Source organism: Notechis scutatus, chromosome 1, assembly GCF_049901735.1.
Source record: "Notechis scutatus isolate UNSWTSFEM ecotype Mainland chromosome 1, rNotScu1.2, whole genome shotgun sequence".
NCBI lineage: Eukaryota > Metazoa > Chordata > Lepidosauria > Squamata > Elapidae > Notechis > Notechis scutatus.
Genome location: NC_142009.1, coordinates 104,346,338 through 104,368,581, shown reverse-complemented (window position 1 = coordinate 104,368,581; position 22,244 = coordinate 104,346,338). Strand labels below are relative to the sequence as shown.

The following is a 22,244-nucleotide window of genomic DNA, read 5'->3' as shown; positions in this document are numbered from 1 at the left end:
ATCTGAGCAAGATTATAAACTACAGGACTATTTATTTACTGCTAGTGGAATTGTATGGCTTTGATAGTATCATTGGTATGATTGTCTGGTTAATCTGGTTAAAAGACGGAAGAATTCTTAAACAGACTTTTCAATTAAGGAGTTTATTTTTTATTACCACCTCATATTCTTCATAGCAAAAGAGCAGCTTGTCTTACAAAATATAAAACTATATTCACCATAAACTAATATCCTGAAAGCAGCAGTAAAAACTTTTTTTTATAAAAACCCTGGGAAGCAAAATTAACCAGAAAAAATACTTTGATTTAAAGGAAAAAAGAAATTCTTAAAATTTAAGCTTCCTTAAATTTTGTCCTGCTTTCGGTGACATATGCAGTCTGATTCAATGTTTCTTTACTCAGAAGTCTCTAGGAAGTTTTATATACAAATACACTCTTCCATCAGTTAATACGTTTCCCCTGGGCTCTTTATTAGAAATAATTATTTCTCAAACAGAAACACATCTTACTTTCCGCATCCACTGTGACTGAATTTCAGAAAACCCCATCAACAATCGTGATTTTGGGAATTCTCACAGTAAATTTTAACCAGCCGCCATAGCTTCTTTCAGAAACAGATCTCTTGGGCATTATGTTACCCTTACACATGCATTCCTTGTTTTTTTGTGTTGGCTTTCTAAAAAGAATAACATAACTACTCTCTGCCGATTATTTTCTCGCTTGCTTGTTTCAAGCCCTCGCATGTGCCAGCCGGGGCCATCTACAGCGCACCTCGGTGGAGACCGCACGAGCTGGAACAACCAACAAGCTGGGACGAGCTCCTAGTGCCTGTCAGACAGTTCGAATGCCCTATCAGGGAAGGAAATGGGCGGACCTAGTGAGCGGAAATCCAATAGCAGCAGACCCCCTGTACCTGTGCGGTTATAAAAACTCTGCGTGGCTTCCCTCACTTCGCTTCCACAGTATGGCCGGCGACATTAGCTAGCGCTCGCTCAATGCTTTTCTCTGTAACGGGAACACACGGAATACAAGGAACCGAACCGCACCGCATCGCCTGCACGCTTGCCTACTCCGCACTTCTTGCCTTCCATTTCCCTCCTTCCCCTACCCCAAAGGATCCTAACAACCCGCCACCCTTTTCTGCAACCGCTCACTGATATATTTTATATATGAGCGCGCCCGCACACACACACACGTATTTTATCTTATAACTTAATATAAGATTACTGCCCCATCCAAGGTAAAACCTGCTTGGGACGGGCTGGGATCCCACGAAGGCGCCGCGGCCCTGCCTAGAAGCAACAGTCCTATCAGCTGTAGCTGGTGTAGGTGAGGGCGGCGGCGACAGCAGCAGATTTTGGTTGGGGGGGTGTTTGTCATTTTAATTTCTGTGGTTGGTTTTGCGGAGTTGTCTCACCATGATGGAGGAGAACGGTGCACACTTCTTCGAAGGGACTGAGAAGCTACTGGAGGTGTGGTTCGCCTGGCAACAGCCCTCGCCGCAGGAGCCGCACCAGAGTAATGGCTCCGGCGACCTCCGCACCATTCCCAGGTGAGTTAGGAGCCGGCAGGAGAGCCGGTGGGAAACGGGAGGGTTGGAAGAACATGGAGGGGGTGCTGGCCGAGTGCTGGAATATGCCCGGCCGGTGGCGCGCATGCCCTGGTGAAGAGAGGCCGTCACGCCGTACCGCTGGGCGGGAAGCGAGGGAAGCTAATGGCCGGGGAAGGGGGGCGGGCATGGCGGCTGCTCCATTCAGGACGGCGTTATGTTGCGCGAGGCGAGGGAGGGTCGGGGCCCGCCTGCTCCGAAGGGAGGGGAGGGACTTTCACCGGGACGGCCTTGCGGGGGGGGGGGGGGGGGAGGGAGCAAGCCGGCCCCTTCAAGTAACGGCTGCTAACGTTCCCCCGGCGCATGCAGGCTCGGCCTCCGCGTGCGGCGGCTAACTGCAGGCCTTTTTAAGTTCCCCCGTAGGCCGGCTCTCTGAGGGAAACTTACAGAAGAGGAGTTAACATCGGGAAGGGCGGAGTTGTGACCTTGCTAGGGCGGGACGTGACCCTTTCGTGCCTGTCCTTTTAAATTAAAGAGGAGGCCTCGGCGATTGCCGATTCCTGCCCCCGAAGTATATTTATTTCCGATGCACGGCGGGCTTTCACGAGTGGGTCACCTTATTTGGCTTTGCGGTCCTTAACAACGGAGTGTGAACGGAAGTCCTGTCTTATGCAGGAGGAGGTGTTTGATCCCGTAGGAAGGTCGAAGGCCACCGGGATTCTCGCAGTGTTCGATATGAACCGAATGGGGAGACGGCTTGTACATTGCTTGTTGGTAGGACTCGACGAACCCCTACCACGTTGGCCATCACAAGTGGGCGAGCAGGGCACCCACGGACATCTCTGCACCAGCATGTTCTTGAAATGTGGATTGGGTCCTTGGCCTGTAGACTCGTAAAGGGACTGGACTACTCGTGCGTTTTCTCTGAAAGTGGATGCAGCTTAGTTATGATCCGATTCTTGACCACAAACCTTTTGTCAAAAGTGTCGAGGAAGCGGAGGAGTTTCTTCTGCTTTTTCTAATCTCTTCCAAGTACAGGGAAAAAAAAGTAGGCTGTTGAGGAAGCTGCCAAGGATGTTTTTGTATTTATTGTAATTTATGTTTTATTGCTTTGCTTTGCCTCTTATAGGATAAGCAAGAGCATGCCTGTAGGCAATGGGAGGTTTTATGTATGCATTTGCCCTTCTGGAATTCAGGCAATGCAGTGGGATAGACAGAAACCCCTCCTGTGTTTAACTCAGTTTGCAACTTTTTTTTTTTTTTAAATGGTTCAGTCTCAAACTCCAGATGAAAAAGCCTCTCCTCCATTAATGAGATCAAGCATTACTTTTTAGTGTTACTTTAAGGGCTGGGTCTGGGACTGTCATCTAGTGGGCATTTCAGGAATGTGGAGGAGGCGCCAACTCCTCAACAGTCATGGGGGAAGGGTTGCATTCTCTACAACCCTAAATGCACACTAATAGTACGAGTATTTTACTTGCGCTGCACGTACAAAATAATAGTTTGAATCTGCTTCAATAGAATTTAGACATTTGAAAATTACAATGCCTAGTCTATGTGCGTGTTTGAATGAGCTACATTTAGCAGAGAATAATTAAAGGTATATGGAATAATGTACCCTTTGTGTGTATGTTTATTCTCATTCTCCCCTAATAATGTACTGCTAATGTGCTAAGAATATCAAAGAAATAATAGACAGCTTGGATAGGAAGAATATCTGTTCTCAGCTTTATGTAACTATGCATTTGTAATTTTTATTAGCAAAGAGTAGTGAACTGCAGAAGTTATTCTGCCAATAAATTATATGGAGTGCTCTCGCAATAATTAGTGCACTTTAACCAGCTTTTTTCTGAAAACAAAATGTCATTTTAGAAGGCCATGTCAAATCTCATTAGATAAGAGTTGCATTATGAACGAATTTGCCTACTGTGCAAAAATATAAACAGTAATAATTGGGTTTGTATATTTCTGACTTCAAACTACATTATGCCTACATTATGCCAAATATGTAGTAGCATAATTGAGTTTTACATGACAGTTCTGTATTGTTTGAATTAATCTATTTCAGATTTAATGATTTTGTAATATATTTTGTGCAGATCAATTCTTAACTGAATCAGTTGTTTCACCTGATAGGACAAACTGGTTTGTGATTTGTACTGTTCATTTTGTAATGCCAAATCTATAAATAGCAAAATATAAGAAACTGCATAGTTACAAGTACCTAGACTAAATGTCCAATTATTTTTATATTCTCTTTCCTACACAATATTCATACCATGGTACAAGTGCTTTTCCCTTGTCCAAATTTGTCCTTGAAATTGTTTTTTTATGTGGTCAGCTAGGCTGAGGAATTACTGAAGCATATCACCTATGATCTTGACCAAACAGCATGGAATGTTAAATACCAGTGTGCCATTCAATTGTTCTGGTAAATGTTTAGTTATTAAATGTTATTCTGAATTTATCCATGTATTTTTCTATAGATGGCAACTGTGTGTTTCCCTAGAAACAATCATTCATGAAGTATGTCAGCACCTACTTTGATACTTTCAATAATACCCCAAATGCTACTACAGGAATTACTTAAATTTATGATGGGTCATAGACCCAAGTGACATAAAAGAAATTATATAATGTAAAATAAACTATAGCATATACAGTAAAAATCTGTACTCGTGTTTAGACTACTGTCATCAATACATGAATTCTGTCTGCTACTTTTTGAGAGCAAGAGTTTCCCTGGAATCTATTATATGCCAAAAGACACCGTACATAGAATTTGTTTGTCCAACCTGGAAGTAGAAGGTGCTTTAATTAGCTCATTATAAATGTCTTAGTAAAATTACAGTAAAACAGAGCATGACTCTGTAATTCAATATTCCCATCTTTATAAGGACAAAGCTTTCCATCGTGTGGGATTTTGCCATATTTACTCTCCAACGTTGCCGATATTACTGTGGTAGTGTGAAGGCCTTCTGAAACACATAAGTTGATCCAAACATAATGCTAGCGAGAAATAAAATTCCCTGTGACCCAGTCAAGCTCTGATCATGTTAACTAGTTGACTAATAAAATGTCTGCAAGCAAATAACCAAGCTCAGAGATCACAAAGGACTCCATATTGAATATCTTTTCTTTGAAAACATCGATTGCCTAAACTTTCCTGGATATCCGCACCTCTCTTGAACTAAGAAAATTTTACTTTGTATAAATCACACAAAATATGGCTACTCTTCATAAGTTGATTTACTACATTCAGTATTGTAGTATTTGTATTTGCTTCCAAATTTGTGTGGGCTTATAAAACCAAGGAAAGAAAAACATGACATCCAATAAGTCAAGATAAAAATAAGGTAAATATGAAACTGAGTAGAACATTTTTGCTTTCACTATTCTGAATCCATGAAGGAGGAAGCCATTTTGATCTCCATTGGGAGATTGTTCCACAGGACTGGCACTACTAAATAGCAACACCTTTCGTTTTAGTTCCCTTCTGCAAGGGGAATGGGGAATAAGAGCAGTTTTCCCTTTATAATCTTACCAGATGGGTCTGTTCAGGTTAAAGTAAGCAGATACCTAAATGCCAATCCATAAAAAGATTTGCAGGTCAAAATCAACATTTTAAATTGTATGCAGAAATCAATTGGTAGCTGGCCAAAGGTTCTTGGCACATGCAGATGTGACATGCTGAAATTGTTTTGAAGTGTTTCTGATATGTACATGACAAGTAATATGTCAAAACAAAAATGTTATGTACTACTCAGTCCTTTTAAAGATAGGCTGCAACCATATAATTGTTTCCACTGAACATAAGAATAACAAGCATCCTTGTCATAGTGCTATGAACAGATGTCCTAACTTTCAGAGATGCATGATAGATATATCCAATCTTGGTTAGACATAATGTATACATTTTCCATTACATTCTCTTCTAGAGTTAGAATCTAGGGCCCTCCAGGATGGCAAGTGATGAATATTGCTGGAATTTGTTAACTTACCAGCAATGAAATGGCTATGATTTCATATTGCTGGGCAGTTTGACACTAATCCAGTAGTTTTCCGCATAATACATTGTGCCCTCATTTTTTTAAGAACCTGGTATGGATTGTAAATTGCTTAATTTGAGAAATTAGGTGTTATCTCTATTGTTTCCCGAGGAAACTTAAGAAGCGTGAGTGATATCTCCTTGTTTTGCAAGGCGCAACTGTCGAAGCAAGAATGTGCTTTAGCAGTCAGTTTTGAAAACACACAGCTCTCCTGTAAGATTACAATGACTGAAGCTATTGAGTAAGCCAAATTATCTACACCTTTAAATAGTACTGTAGTGCCTGCCAAGAAAATATAGGTAGAGTTGTAATTTCCTATGAGTTGGTCATTATTTAGAGGAGGAGCATAAGGGTGTGCAAAATATTTCATGCACAGACCAAATCCAAATAATGAAAGTACTCTGTGATTCAGTTCAGCCAGACTATGACCCATCTGGAAGAGTCAGATGAACATTAAGCCACAACGTGTTTGTTCGGTATATTAAACAAAACCCATTTTCTAGTTTTTGCACACCTCTAGAAGAGTAAGGTGAGCTTACTTAACACAGGGAGGAAATATACAGACCTTTGCAACAATACATTTGTGGTCTTTTGTATAAGAGAACTTTGTTGCTTTTCTGTGTACAACCACTAGGAAGTAGAGTTGTTCTGTACAGTTTAATCCTATAAAATCAGTCAAAGGATTAGTATTCTGTCTGACAACTTAGTTTATCTTCAGTTCTATCTTAAGACAATGACAGGTATTTGGCTAACTGAAGTGTAACAGGCTTGGCATATGTGCATGGAATGGTTCTAGGGGTTTGAAAGTATTCACGAGAATTACATAGGGGTTTTTTCACCTAATTCTGAGGAAATAAGAATTATTCCAGATTATCTGGGATACATATTTTTATTTATATCCCTTTATTAATTTTATAAATAACTGAAGGCAGCAAGTTGTTTTTATAAATAACTCAAGTAGTACCTAATACCCTTTCCTCTTCCTATTTCCCCCACAACAGCAATCCTATTAGGTGGATTGGCAGAGAAAGTGACTGGTCCAGATAGTTTGAGCAATATGATCTAACTAGTGCAATGTCATAATATTATTGATAAAATATTCAAAATTTAAGAGTAATATGTGTTTATCTGAATACTGTAATGTCTTTATATTTTGTAGTCTATAACACAGGTTTCAAACATTCTGCATCATGTGACATTTGTGATGCATCTGGATCGTGGGCCATTAGTTTAACTCCCCTGGTCTACACTATATAAGTTTTAAATTTAAATAAACTTACGGTAAATAAACTTTAAATAAATAATTTTTCTCCTTTGAAGTCACGAACTATGGTGGTGATATCAAACTTTATAACAGTTTAGATTTATTACCAGTGCCTAAAGCTTTGACACTTGTATACTACAGGGGGCATTGGACAGGGTCAAAATTAGGCATTAAATTTGGGTTAAAGGAAATATGCAGTATTTCACAATTTCACAAGAATAAAATGGTTTCCAAGAAGTTGGTAATATAAATTGCCAAGAATCTATAAAATTCAAGTTAGTTTACAAATTCAAATAGTAATTATATTATATTATTTAATTAAGCTACGTTATAGATATTGTACAATAGTTTGCACATTCGGTTAAGTTTCCTTTTTTGATATTGAAATGTAGATTGACATTTTGTGATAGTACAGCATGCCCTCTTATTTAAAAAAAATGATGAAATTCACTTAATACTTTATTGTATTCCTTTTGGCAGGTTTGAGTGGGACAAACTTCTGGAGAATGTGCATTGTTTGATCATAAGTGTGACAAAAACTGACAAGCAGGAAGCTTATGTACTCAGGTGAGTAAATACAATTCCTGTACACAATGCATAGGCTTGTTTTTAATGTATTACACTTTTACATAAATATTAATTTACTTGCTACAAAAGTATAAAGTGATGTGCGATGTACAGGTAGTCTTCAATTTAACAACATTCATTTAGTGACTGCTTGAAGTTACAATGGCCCTGAGGAAATACCAGTTGCTCAGTTAGCCTTCCTGACTAACTGGCTAGGATGTCATTGATCCCATTATGTTAATTAATACTTCCATGTTGATGGGAAGTGTTCCCCTGGCTCAAGTAGGTAGTTGAAAACATTATTGAAGAGATCATAGCATGGTATGCTATGCAGTTTTAAGGAAACTAAATTTTTCAGTTTATGGAGAAAGTGGCTGAAAAAGAGTAACACTGCAGCTTCTGACACAACTGGTTAATATTGTTCACACCCATTTTTAAACAGCTTTTGGCAAGGATATACAGAGGTTAAGATGGTTGTCTTAAGGATAACTCAGGGTGGAAATTGATATAGGCTTTTGGTCTGGAGAAATATGGCCTGAGTATTTTACCTAGATTTCTGTGCAACTTCTAGTAACATTTAACACTGACTTTATCTGAACTTTCTGATTGTAATGTGTCTTGGGGATCCCCCAGCCCTTATGTTCAGAAAATGTCAAAAAATGTGGTGCTGTGGAACTACTAACCACTGTACAATGTCCCATAGGTTTTCATTTTGTCCCACAAAATCTAGATAATTGAGGTAGGTGGGTCTCCGATTTAAAGAGGGACTGTTGACTTTATCATCCATTTCTAAGGAACAATACTATTGAACCCTGAATGAATTCAGGATCTAGATGAGGAACAATAGTGTTGAATTATTGGATTCAATTTTCTAGTCCTTGAGGGCTGAGGTTCAAACTGTTCTGGAAAAGTTTGGTGACAGTGAAAGATCTGTGCTAGTTAGCAGTACATTTTAAGGCATTTGCACTGAGTTTTCAAATTCTATATGGCTTAAAACTGGCTATTTCAGAAACTGCTTTTTTGTTGTTAGAAACTTGTCTGACAACTAAGAACTACAGGGTACGCCCTTTTGAAACTATTCCACTATTGGAGGCTTACCTATTTGGCAGAAAGAAAGGTCATTCTCTGAATAGCTCTCAGACTACAGTAAAACCTAATTTATACAGACTCCCAAACAGTGTAAATGTATCCCTCAATGTACAACCACAATTTTTAAATATTCTCAGTTTTTGTCAGCGTTCTTGTTTTGGAAAATGGGATTGAGAATGAATTTTCAGTATCAAACTGTAATAGAAAATGTCACAAAGGTGCTTTTCAAAAGGCAACTGGACTTCCTTAGTTTTTTTCTTTGAAAACATTTTGTTTCTCATGCAAGGAGCTTTTTCAGTTCTCTTCAAAGAGCTGAAGAAGCTTCTTGGATGAAAAGCAAAACATTTTCAAGAAAACTCTCCAAAAAGTCCAGTTGCACTTTTGGAATAACCATGACTTGGATGATTGAGAATCTCCATAGACATTTGTAATAGAAAATGTTCTTTTTTGTGTAGTCCTATCACATAGCTAGAATCACTTCATTAGGCTCCATTATAATATAGATCAGAGTTTAAAAAAAATGCTTTCTTAACTGTTGATTATATTGTATGTGATATGGTAGATACTTTTCACAATTGGGAAGGGCGGTCTAAAAACACCCTATTTTTAACTTGTAGACAAATACTTAATGATCATTTTTTTCAAACTGCATCTGCACAATCAAAAAAGACTTTCATTTCAACATTATAATAGAGTTTTCTATGTTGTTTTATTAAAATATTAATATAATCAGTATTAAATGTTCATTTTAAAATGAAGATGTTAATGTATCATATTACTTATTAATATTTTGAAAGAATACTAACATCACTGTAAGTACAACATATCCACATCTCAATTTTATTTCTTTGAACTTGCGTTGTATTGTCTGAATGTTTTAAATATTCATGCAGTTTGAAGTTTGTCAGCTATACCTATTCATGTAGCATGTAATGAAAATAATCATTATGTATTCTAGCAATGAAGTAAATTGGATGTTTCCCTAAACAATTGCATGAAAAAGAAGTGAAAGATATCAGAACTGAGTAAAATTCAGCAAGAGGAATTTATTGTTAAATATTGCTATGTAATAATCTACAGCACCTTGATCAATAATTGATACTAGGTTCATATGCTGATGGTTAAGCAAGCTAAGAATGTGATAGAATTACAGAACTTAAGGTTGAAACCAGTTTATTATTTGTTGTAATGCTAGATACAATGAAATGTCTATGGAAATTCTCAGTCATCCAGGTCATGGTTGTCCCAAAGGTGCTTTTTCAAGAGGCAACTGGACTTTCTGGTTTTTCTTTGAAGACATTTCGCTTCTCATCCAAGAAGCTTCTTCAGTTCAGTCAATCTGCATTTAAAAGACAAAGGCTACTTTTGATGACAGCAAAGTCCACATTTTGGACAGAGAGGGCCGCTGGTTTGAAAGAGGGTTCAAAGAGAGCATATATGTCAAAATTGAACAACCCTCTCTCAACATAAGGGAAGGGATATCACATCATCTATCTCCAGTCTACAACACAGACATCCTCAATCTCCAGTCTAAAGTACAACACAGTCCTTTCATCCCCTTTCACAGTTCCAAGAAGGTTCCACACCCATTTGCACCACACAGGTGATCTTGAGGACACAGATAAACCTGCAGGTGGCCTCAACCACTCTGTAAAAGAATGCAAATGACCAGCTATCTGCAAGGAGTATAAATCCTTCCATTCCCCACCACCCAGTCTGAGCTGAAGAAGCTTGGATGAGAAATGAAAAGTCTTTAAAGAAAAAACAGAAAGTCCAGTTGCCTCTTGAAAAAATGTTATAACCTGCTCCTCCTCCAAATAGTTCAAGGTGGATTACATGGGACTCTCCTTAATGTTATCTCAGTAACTGTGTTATCAAATAGATTCAGTTGAATTAATAGCCTAAGTTATCCAAAGAGTTCCATGATTAAGGATTCAAACGTGGTTTAATACTCTAACCATTAATCACCATTCTGATTCTAACATTTACCCCAATATCTGTATTTGAAATCTGTTTTAATGCATTATGACATATTTCCTTACCTCAGGATTACGTAAGACTTATCTGTCTAATCAGAGTTGCCCAGTTGGGTGTGGAGGGGTGAAAAGGGACAAATGATGAAAGCAATATCACTGTAGCATAATGCAAGTTTGACCTTTTTTATATTTTGCATATCATAAAGTGGGCAGTTTGTATCAGAACAGCACTGTGCTACTTTTGTAATTTTGATGAAAGCATCAAAGCCTGCAGGAACTTCTTACTCTAGAAAACAATGGAAAGGAATATTTCATGTTGCACCATTTATATAAAGAGTAGTTGTATTACTAGATTTAAATCAAATCTACTTGATTTAAAGTAGATGAGCTGTGTATGAGATGAGCCTTTTCATACCTACAGAATTCTGAAGGAACAGAAGAGATCTATATTGACTAAGCCAAGATTTTTATGTCTCTAATTCCTAAGCGCTTAAAGAAGTTTTAAGGGACTGCTATCAAATAGATTTAGAATTTCCAAAATCCATTCAGATATGAAATATATTGATTATATCTTTGTGTTTTTCAGTGAGAGTAGCATGTTTGTCTCCAAGAGACGTTTCATTTTGAAGACATGTGGTACCACCCTCTTACTGCAGGCACTGGTTCCCCTGTTAGAGCTTGCTAGAGAGTACTGTGGGTTTGACTCAATTCAGGTAAGAAAAGAAAAAAAGAAAACAATATTCTGAGACGTCTTCCAAGTTGCTAAATATCAGTTATATTTTAAACAGTATGTTAACTTATTTTTTGTGAATATTTACAAAATATATCAGTAGTAAATGCTGAGCATCTAATAGCAATTTATTATTATACAATATGTAAGAAATGTTTTTCAGATTAATTCCCCTAATATTTCTGGGATTTTCATATCTCATTCATACTTTGTCTTTCTTGCACTATATATTAATCTTGTCTCCACTCTTGTATGGTCATCTTAAGGTTGCTGGAGATGCAACCTCTGTCAGTCATCAAAAGTTTATGCAGAAATACACTTAAACACCTTTCAGTGAAGTATCAATGGTTCTGGGATCTTGGATTGGCGAGTGCCTTAACACAAAGCCCACAAACATTCCTGCTTTTAGGATGACATACAGTACAAAATCAATATTGCTAATAAGTTTATTGGTGACAAATTATCAATTTGCCCAATATTTTTTGAAAGTTTTTAAACTTATTTTACCCCACTTCTGACTTATAAAATGCACTCCTCCACAGTATGACTTTTGACTAATATGGCTATCAAAGGTTATCTGAGATAGCTCATCTTCATAAAGATGGAGAGATTCAGGTTTTTTGTTAGATTTGAGTTGGGGGCAACAAGAGGAGAAAGTAACGTTTTCTTGAAGATGCTGAATAAAAAGATATCATACTTGTAAGACATGAGATACCAACTTCTAAGTGGCAGCACAGGCTTAATCAGATAATCTATATTCATAGTAAAGATGAAATAAGGATCCTGCCTCAGATAGGTTGGCTTTAAATGATACCAGCTTAAGGTGGGGGATATTCAGCTTATGATATTGGAGGCTTCAGTATGAGGCTTGCAAAATGGTTAGGAGGAGAAGGAAAGATCTTAAGCTAATTGGCATATCTTTTACTAAAATTCTTGATTCTCCTTTTCTATACTCCTCCTGACACTTGCAAGCAAATGCTTTAAGAACATTGTTCATATTCTTATGTACTTCCTGACTAAAAAAATCCACTTGAAAAAATGCTGATATATATTCATTATGTTCTTAAATATCAATTCTGTTTTTCATTGTACAAATATGTCATGGACCAATCATTTTAAAGCTTTATAATCACAAAATAGATTATCCTTATTTGAAGGAAGAAAATATAAAAACTGTTGCGATTTCAGAGTTATTTACCACACAAATATGCATAACCATACCAGTCCTCTACCTTTTCTGGTTTTAAGTAAATATAAATCACACTGATGTGCCAAGCAGAACTTGTATTTTTGTCTCTTTAGCTTATTTGTAACAACAGGAATATTGGGGATGGGGAGTAATATGTGAGACTTCAGATAATCTTAAAGCATAAGATCGTTGAAAGATAAAAATAGTATATAGTTGAAAAATTTTGTCCAGTTGAAAATAAATGTTATTCTAAAGATGCCACTTTTTAAATACTTATACTCCATGCGGGCATCTTTTATATAGCAAATTATATTCTTTATGAATTTCTAAGAGATTACTGCATTCATATATCTAAGGACTAGCAGGGTACCCGTACTTTACTATGAAACTATATGATCGGGCAAGTTTTGGGGGATGAAAATAAGGGGAAAAATTGTGCCTCTGCCTACCAGCATCCATTGGTATTCATCTGGCTAGTGTCCTATCAGTGTGTGAGAGAGTTCAGGGCACTTTGGAAACTGAAATAGTATTTGCTGTGTGAGCAAGAAGGGGAGACAGCAAGAAGCGGGGGAGCCTGGTCATGGCTTAGCAGTTGGAACAGATTTTTTTTCAGGTGGGGAGGGAGAGTAGGACTCCTTAGCATCAGAGCGTGTTAATAATAATATAGGAAATACTAATGCTCTGGATGTCATTTCGAAAAACCCTTTGTTAGTGAGCACCTAAAAGCCAAGAGGAACATACGTGCCAAATTTCAAGTTTGTAGGCTTTACGGTTCTGGAGATTTTGTGATGGTGCGTGAGTGGTATTTCGCTTTTATATATATATAGATACATGCATGTCTATATATGTATACAGTGGTAAAACCTTATGTAGTAGATAATTTCTTTTTGTATAAGAATTAAATTGTGGAAAACAAACTTATTTTATTTGAACTCTTGTTCCCCTCAGAGCTTCTTTTATTCACGTAAAAATTTCATGAAGCCTTCCCACCAAGAGTACCCACATAGGAATTTCCAGGAAGAAGTAGAGTTCCTTAATGAAATATTTCCAAGTAAGTAAATATATTAATATCTCTTCAATAAATATAAATGTAGTAATATCTCTTCAATTTACAATATTGTAAATAAAATCTGGCTATTCAGAATGTTTATGCATAGGAGACTGTTCAAATCAGTCATGATTTCATGGCTAAATGATTGAAAGATAACAAGTAAAAATAATAAAGCAGAAGGTTGCTCTATCAAGTACAGCATTTTATTTAACATTTTCAAAACAATTATCCATGAAGAGTTTTACAACTGTTCTGCAACAGTGATGCAGTATTGTTGCTATAACTACTTTATGATAGTAAGAATGAAAACGCCATTTCTAACTGAAGCCTGATTTAATACACAGTCAGACCTTGCTTTTGACATGATATATGTAATAGATTTATATGCTAATAGTTGTGTAGCATGCATTTTGTTGAAATACTGTAGATCCTTCTACCTAGTAATATAGAAAATGGTTGTTAAGTTAAAAAATAGAGATGTGCATTATTTGGATCTGAAGTGGCAACAGGTGCTTTGGATCCAACATGAGCATGCTGTGTACCTGTTGGTTCCTTAAAGAAGCTGGGTTCACATAACTATTTACTTGAGTGAAAGAGATAGTGACAGAGTGCATTGCCTGGTTAACTCAAAGACTGTTTTCATGGGATGTGTGGTGTGAAAGATTGAGCTCACCACCAAGACTGAGTAGACATTTCCCATCTGGGATTCCAGGTGCTATCTGAAAAGGAGTGTTAAAACAGACTCTATAATTGGAGAATGTTTCCTAAAACTAACCCAGCATGGGTATGGGTGTGTCAAAGGAGTCAAATCAGGAAGACAGCAAGAGACTGGGAAAAAGAAACCAACAACCCAAAGGTAAGCACCTAAGCAACAGTGTCCAGACAGCAAAAGATAAAGTAATTATTGGAGCTGAAGGACCTGCTGAGAGAGGAGGGCGCCTGACCAGTGTCTACAAAACCAAGCAAGTCTGCAAACCAAAGTAAGCCCATTGTGTGCAGCAGCCCAGGTGCAGAGCACCTCAAACCAGTTCCAGAAACAGAGGGCTGGGAGGGAAAGAAAAGCCTATTTGCAATCTACAGAGGAGTGAGAAGATAGATTGGGATTGGCTACTAAAACTAAAAACCTGGGAAGAAAGGAAAGGTTTAAAGAGCTAAGAAAGAGTTAATATGAGAAAACATAGTACTCTAAACCATAAAGATTGAGCCACAAGCATGGACATTTTTAGATTAAATGAAAGAAATAGTTGTAAATGTAACTAATAGGAAGGTAGTTGAATAAGATAAGTAGGAAAATAGAAACAAGTATGGAATTAGCATTAAAGTAAAGAATAGGATTTTTGTACAATAAAACAATTGTTTTAATGTACAAAATATTGTTCTGTACCATATTAAGAAAAACCCTAATATGGCTTCCGTATTTACTCGAGGAAAGGTGTAACTTCTTTAAGGAACCACTGAGAGGCTGAGTAAATATACCCACACCAGACCCAAAGCACATTTCCTGCTTTAGAAGAAAATACTGTACAAGAAACTATGGGCTACTTATTATAATATAGTAACTACAGTAAATTACTTTGATACCGATAAGTATGGTATAGCTATAGTTTTTATTTCACAACATACTTTTTCTTCCAAGTGCACAATCCATTCCTTTTCTCTTTCCTCTTCTTGACAAAAAAGATGTAACAGTAAATATCTAAAGCCAGAAAACAATTCATTAAAAGCATTTATTTGTATTGTACAGTCTTCCATGATTTCTTTATGAGTTACAGGATGCTATATAGATCTGTATGTTCATATAATCAGATTTAATCCAGGAATTACGATATAAGAGAAAGTTTTTTTTATGAGACCACTTTTCATTTTATTTATCTGCCACAGATGGAGCAGCATACTGCATGGGCCGTATGAATTCTGACTGCTGGTAAGTTTGCTTCTATTGGTGTAACTTTTGGAGCAGTATAAATCTGTTACACCAGTTTAGAATGTTTTTTTTCTGAAATGCATTTTTTAAAACAGGTATTTGTACACTCTGGATTTCCCAGAGAGTCGAGTAATCAATCAGCCAGATCAAACACTGGAAATTCTGATGAGCGAGCTTGATCCAGCAGTTATGGACCAGTTCTACATGAAAGATGGTGTTACTGCAAATGATGTCACTCGTGTAAGTCTTGAATTATGGAATTAAAATAGATTAAGTCTGTGAATAATAGAGCTTTTTGTCTGCACAGCCATTCATTTTCAGGCATTTCTAACAAGTCAGTTCTGTGTATAGGTTCACGAAGATTTTGAGGTGGATCCCTTTCTAATCTAATCTTTGAATACCATATCTTTTAAGTAATGACTTTGTTGACTTGTTTATTGTTTTATATCTTTGTTGTGGTTATACCATCCATATCACTTTTTATGAGATGGCTAGCCATATAAATTTGATCAATAAACAATCTTTTGGAAAGTTGATACAGATAGTCTTTGATTTACAACCATTTGCTTAGTGATCATTTGAAGTTCAACAGCATTAACAAAAGTGACTTATGACTGTTTTTCACATTTATGACCATTGCAGCATCTCTATGGTCACGTGAACATAATTAGGATGCTTGACAACTGGTTCGTATTTATGACAGTTGCAGTGTCCCAGAATCATGTGATTACCTTTTGTGACCTTTAGATAAGCAAAGTCAATGGGGAAGCCAGGTTCACTTAACAATCATGTTACTAACTTAACAACTGCAGCAAGAAAGATCATAAAATGAAGGCAAAACTCACTTAACAACTGTTTCATTTAACAACAGAAATTTTGGGCTCATTTGTGGTCATAAGTCGAGGACTACCTATACCATCTGCCTCTTGGCTCCATAAAGCTAGAGTTAGATAATCCAAATTTGAATACATTCCAAATTAGGAGTTCTTTTGTTTTCTTGACTAATTCATGGACTAAAACATAATTATGAGTTTTTTTGTGAGAGGGAGGGTAGCTGCAAGTCAACGTTGACTCTTAGCAATTGCCTAGAAGGGGTTTTCCATTCCTTCTCTTTCTATGAAAGAGTGCCTATCCTCGTCACCCAGATGGCTTTGTGCCAAAGGCAAGACTAGAATTCCCAGGCTTCCAGTTTTTACTGATACTTTAATCATTACACAAAACTCTGTAAGTCATAGTTTAACCTAAAACTAAATAAAGCAATTGGATTAAAGCAGTGAATGAGTCTAATCTTCTAACTAAGCAGTGCTCTTATTTCAGCTCTACACTATCAAAGCTGGTATTTTTTTAAGCATTAGTTTCTAGTTCAGTTTGATTTTTTAAAAAAATCTAGTAAAATACAGAAGTATTAAATTCTCAATACTACAATTCTAACTATTCCAAAGCTGTAGCTCTGGGGCAATTAATCCTTCATGTCAGATGTTTAGTTACTTTTGTTTTGCTTTGAGAAGTGTTACATCTATAAATATAGAAAAGACCTTGGGTGGGATTTTATCACCTAGTTAACAGCTAGTTACTTTTTCTTACGTTTCTTTCACTTTACTACCATATACATTTTATATAAACATGGTTTATGCAATTCAAAATTAACAAAATACAGTGTACTTCAGGGAAAACAGTGTTCAACGCTTAACTGAGAATATTAGCTGGAACAATGTTTAATGTTTCATTAAAGATTTAATAATGAAATATCTCTGACAAAAACAAAAAGTAGCAATAAAACCAAATAACATTTTTTAAAAAAGAGCAAAAGATGGTAAAACTGGGCAATAACAAAAAAAATGGGCACGCTATTCAGAAGGGCCTTCAACCACCTTAATAAAGAGCCAGGTCTTCATGACTCTGTAAAACAACAGTAAGGTTGGTCTCAGATGGGACCTCATTATCTGAGAGAAGAAAATGATTTGGATGAAAAATAACTGTGGTAGACATAACATGAATCCTCTGAAATAATATTCATCAGTATGAATCTTCTTTATTTTATAGGTGAGTGGAATTCGTGACCTGATACCAGGTTCTGTCATTGATGCTACAATGTTCAATCCTTGTGGGTATTCAATGAATGGGATGAAAACAGATGTGAGTATGATTTTTTTTCTCTAAATTCCATTGAGTATTTGCAGAAATAATGTAACTACATTAAAAATACTAATATAGATTATTTATTTTGCTCCTCTCCAGGGAACTTACTGGACTATTCACATCACTCCAGAACCAGATTTCTCATATGTTAGTTTTGAAACAAACATAAGTCAAACATCCTATGATGACCTAACTAGGAAGGTCATTGACATTTTTAAGCCAGGAAAATTTGTGACAACTCTCTTTGTTAATCAGGTAAAATATCTTTTACTTTGTGAATATGGGACAGATCTTTTAGATATGCTTTTTAAAAACTCATAAGTTACATAATTGAATAATTGTGTTTAGTTTGGGAATAGAAATCATAACCAGTCCCTATCCATATGGAAGTAACCAAATAACTGAATCTGTAATAATTAAGAAGGGGAATCACCCATCCTCTAACTGGCTAACATCTTTATCAATTAAGGGAAAGTATTTGAATTTCATCATAACAGGATTAATTGGCATACGTTTCAGTGGCTATTGCTACCTCTTTTAATGCAATTCTTATACATTTATATGTGGTAAATGTTATGTGACTTCTAGAAATTCAGAAATGTAAAACTTAGAGGCATATGTATTCTCAGTTATTGTACATATTCTTAAGATAGATGGTTTTTGGAACTAGAACTGTTCTGTGGAATAGTAGGTTGCTTCCACCATAACCAGTTTCTCAGAAATCAACAATAGCTGCATAAACACTGTATTCTGGTGTAGTAGTAATTGCTGATTTTAAAGTTACTTAATGTAGTTTTCTCATTTTGAATTATTCTTGTAAAACCATAAGTTGCTGATCTTCTTTATGCAACTGATTTGTGAAAGGGATCATCTCTGTTTTACATATCCAGAAGGTTGCCGAATATAAATTTAATAAGTAGTCAAGTGCACATAACCTTATATTCTACTTGTTTATTAATCTGGTTGATCTATCTTTCTTGTACATATTTTCTAACAGATATATTCTGTAGCTTTGGGAAGCCAGGAAACTTGTTCAATTCTTATTGAGTTCTTAATAGGGTTAATCCGTCAGATACATTATTTTGTACTGGTTTTCCTGGTTTCTATAATTCCTGAGTTTAGTTAAATCAAGTTAAATCTATATTAATGTCATTTTAAAGTTATCCCTTTCATCTTTCACCATTGTGAAAATAACAATTGCTCCTTTCAAATCGGTTTATTTGCTACTCTATTTTTTCTTCTACATAATTTTATCAATCTCAAAATTATTGTGAAACATTTCTCAGCTTATTCTCACACATTCATTCTCTTCTTCTCTTTCAAATAATTATACCTACCAACTGTGGTTCTTGTCACTCAGCTCACAAACCTGAGTTCATATACATGCTATAATAATGCTTAAAGCGCCAGAGCACACACTTGTATAGTTGAAGATAGTTATTTCTACACATTGGAATATTTACAAAGCTGACTTTAAATGTTTGATTAGTTTTTTCAAAGATTTTAGTGCCTTTCCTTTCTTCTAGAGCTCAAAATGTCGCACCGTGTTTTCTTCAGCCCAGAAGATTGAAGGTTTTAAGCGTCTTGATCGCCAGATTGCCCAGTTTAATGACTACAACTTCGTTTTTACCAGTTTTGCCAAGAATAAGCAGCAAAGTTGATTAAGAGGAATGAAGAAGAAAAAACGCAAAAATATACCCAATAGAGGTGGTGGTGGTTGCTTTCTAGTAAATGATACAAGGGGCCATATTTTTCATATCCACCTCGTAGTTGCAGAAAGCCCTAGATGTAATCATAGTATAATTTTCAATTGTATGCATTATTATAACAGAGTTTTAGATATATTGCATGAACACTCTCTTCTGTGTTTAGATATTCTATTTCACTTTTGCTGTGAAACTGAAGCGCATGTAGAAACATTTTACTGTATGAGACTCTACAGCATTTATAAAAACAACTCAAATAGGTTTACATGCAACATAGTTTTTCTCCAAGTATCACCTAAAATTCCCCACAGACAAGGATTTCGTCCTCATTAGAATTTCCTCTAGATTTACTTAACTAAAAGACTTCATTGCCTAAACTTTTTTCATTTGTATGCTGTAACAAATTTTAAAACAATTATTGAATGTGTTGTTTCTAATTGGCACATTTTGCAACAACTGAATGACAGATTAAACTCAAACTTTAAGATGTTGAAACTGATAGAACACTTAATGGGATATTTTCACTTAAAAATATTGAACAATTTTTATCACATTGGATCTGCATATAATTCCACAATGAATTGAAGTGGCAATTTGCTGTGGTTAGCACATTACCTTTTCATCTATGGGTGAGTATATTTGCTGATTTGTCAACAAGTTACTTTTGTCAGTTGTGTAATTTTTGGCAAACCCATTCTTGCTCCATGTCCTTTGTTTAAAGGCAACCCATAGCAATTGGTGGCAGTCGTTGGACATCTGTTTAAGTATATAAACAAAATGTTGACAATTAAGAACACAGTTGATTCCAGGCTTTTCACAGAGATCAGATGCAGTTTTCACATCTAGGAACTTAATCAGTTAGGAGATTGGTGCGCTTTATGGTAATTTTAACAGAGAAATTTGGTAGAAATGGTGAAATGTGATTTCAAATTACTGCACAAAATAGCTGCCATTTCTTACTGTGAAATATGCTGGCTCAAATGTTAACTTTATATTAATTCAAACATGGGCCCTTCCACTCTGTAATGTCCTGTGACAACAATGCATGTGATGATTAAGCTAAATTTAGCAATATTGTGACTTCATCTGTGTTTCTTCCTAATTAATATACAGTTCTTTTTTACATGGTGTAGAAGGCATTGGGTGATTTTGCTGCAGTAAGCAAATATGGGGAGCCTAAATACAGTCATGTAAAACATTTATATGTAGTACATTAGTAACAAAATAGACATGGATATTGCTTCATGGATATTAAATGCAAGTTCCTGAGAGAGTATGTTCAGTCACCTCAAATGCTGTGGGATTTCAGCTGTTGAGACCAGCAAGTCTTATAGATGTGTCATTCTAATCCTTGGCTATGTTTTTGATTATGAGTGTTTTGTTCCTTTTGTATTTATAAAGGAAACATTTTTAGTGTTTCTATGTTATTAAACCTGCTTGCTTGGAAATCAAGCAATTGGAACATTTTTTCATACCAAAATCAATAAATGTTGTTTCTGTGTAGCACCGAGCAGTTTATGGTGCTTTTGCTTTTTAAGGGCCAATTTTTCAAATTTTTTATAAAGAGTACTCCAAGTCAATAGCGCTCTTTGACTTGAGATCTGTTCAACTACAGATTCCTTGAAGTAATGCTGGAAATGCAGAATTTATACATAAGCCTTGGATAGAAATAAAGCAGTTCAATGGATCTTCATGAATTAGTAGGCTGAACAAAATGGGAGGGGGATATGTTTGGTGTTTAAAATTATCTCTGGTGTTAGACATGGAACATTAAAATGTACAAAGATGCATCTGTACCAGAAATCATAATGCTTAAATAAAAGTTTGCTTTCTAAGCTGTTGCAAATAGTAAAAATGCTACTACCCTGACTTAGATAATTCTGCTTTGTATTTATAACAACAAAGCCTTGATATGAATTAACAGATGTTACCTGTATTTTCTCAGTAGTCCCTATGTGCTATTGAATGCCAGGGTGATTCAAGAAGATTAAATCTACTGGAAATGTTACTCTTGTTAATCAAACTAGAACTCTGTTTCTATTCAATGAAAAAGCATGATGATCAAGAATGAAAGCTGATATTAAAGATCTTTAAAAGTATATCAAATTGTAATACTGTATAATCAATATTAGAAAATTGTAAAGCTTCATGATATTTTACTACCCTCTTTAATTTTAAAGACTGGTTTATTGTTCAGAGATGAAAATTTCTGAAATCTTCAAAGCTGAATTTATAGATACACCCGTATGTTGGAGCAAAGTCTTATGTGTTTTATTGCTTATTTTTTTATTTACCATAACATTTTAATTTGGATTAGTCTATATTTGACTTTGCCCCATGTATAAATTTCTGTTTAACAAATCTTACAGGCTATTCCAATCAGTACTCTGTGGTATATAATACATTTGCTAATATGTTGCCCTCATCATGGCTTCTACTGTAGATTAATGCTCAGGTTTGCAATTGGCCTCTGAAATATAAGTACAAACTTCAAAATCCATAAAATTTCATGTAATTGGACTCCATTGGAAGTCAGTAATTAAGGACATCGAGAGGGTTTAAAAAACAGCACATCAAGTAGGAAACAAAATTCAATGAGACACAGACCAAGGTTGGTGAGGGAGTTTTCCAAATAAATTCAACATTGACCCACCACTCCCCATCCATCTCAAGGCACATGTTCCTACCCATTCATCAGCTGTGGCATACCAGATGGGGAGACAGTTATGAGATTTATATGAGTGGCAAAAGAAATAATAACTAAGCATGATTTAAAAATACAGTAGTAGTGCAAAAAGCTTTGCTTTATTAAATATAGTATACATCAGTAGGTCCTTATTTTTAGATCTTGTCACCAGTTGATAATGGAACCATATATAATTGACAGGGACCTGATTATTTACTGTGAAGTAAATTTCTTGGATAACTCAGAAAAGTATAAATATTACCTATGACTTTGCTCTGGCAGTGTTCTGCTATACTGATTGAAAACGTAAAAAAATTCTGATTATT

At 35.8% G+C, this 22,244-nt stretch overlaps 1 protein-coding gene across 2 annotated transcripts; it reads left to right on the top strand.

The window, feature by feature from the left end:
* The first annotated feature begins 952 nt into the window (after positions 1-952).
* AMD1 (adenosylmethionine decarboxylase 1) lies at positions 953-21,331 on the top strand. 2 transcript variants are annotated; one of them, XM_087942248.1, is made up of 10 exons: positions 2,056-2,322; positions 3,890-3,979; positions 7,342-7,428; positions 11,080-11,206; positions 13,361-13,463; positions 15,345-15,387; positions 15,483-15,627; positions 17,431-17,523; positions 17,626-17,781; positions 19,053-21,331. In XM_087942248.1, the coding sequence occupies exons 4-10, from the start codon at positions 11,090-11,092 to the stop codon at positions 19,185-19,187; spliced, it is 792 nt and encodes a 263-aa protein (XP_087798374.1). In that variant the 5' UTR covers positions 2,056-2,322; positions 3,890-3,979; positions 7,342-7,428; positions 11,080-11,089; the 3' UTR covers positions 19,188-21,331. The 2 variants fall into 2 exon arrangements, with proteins under 2 accessions (XP_026522463.1, XP_087798374.1); XM_026666678.2 differs by lacking the exons at positions 2,056-2,322; positions 3,890-3,979 and adding an exon at positions 953-1,551.
* The last annotated feature ends 913 nt before the right edge of the window (positions 21,332-22,244 follow it).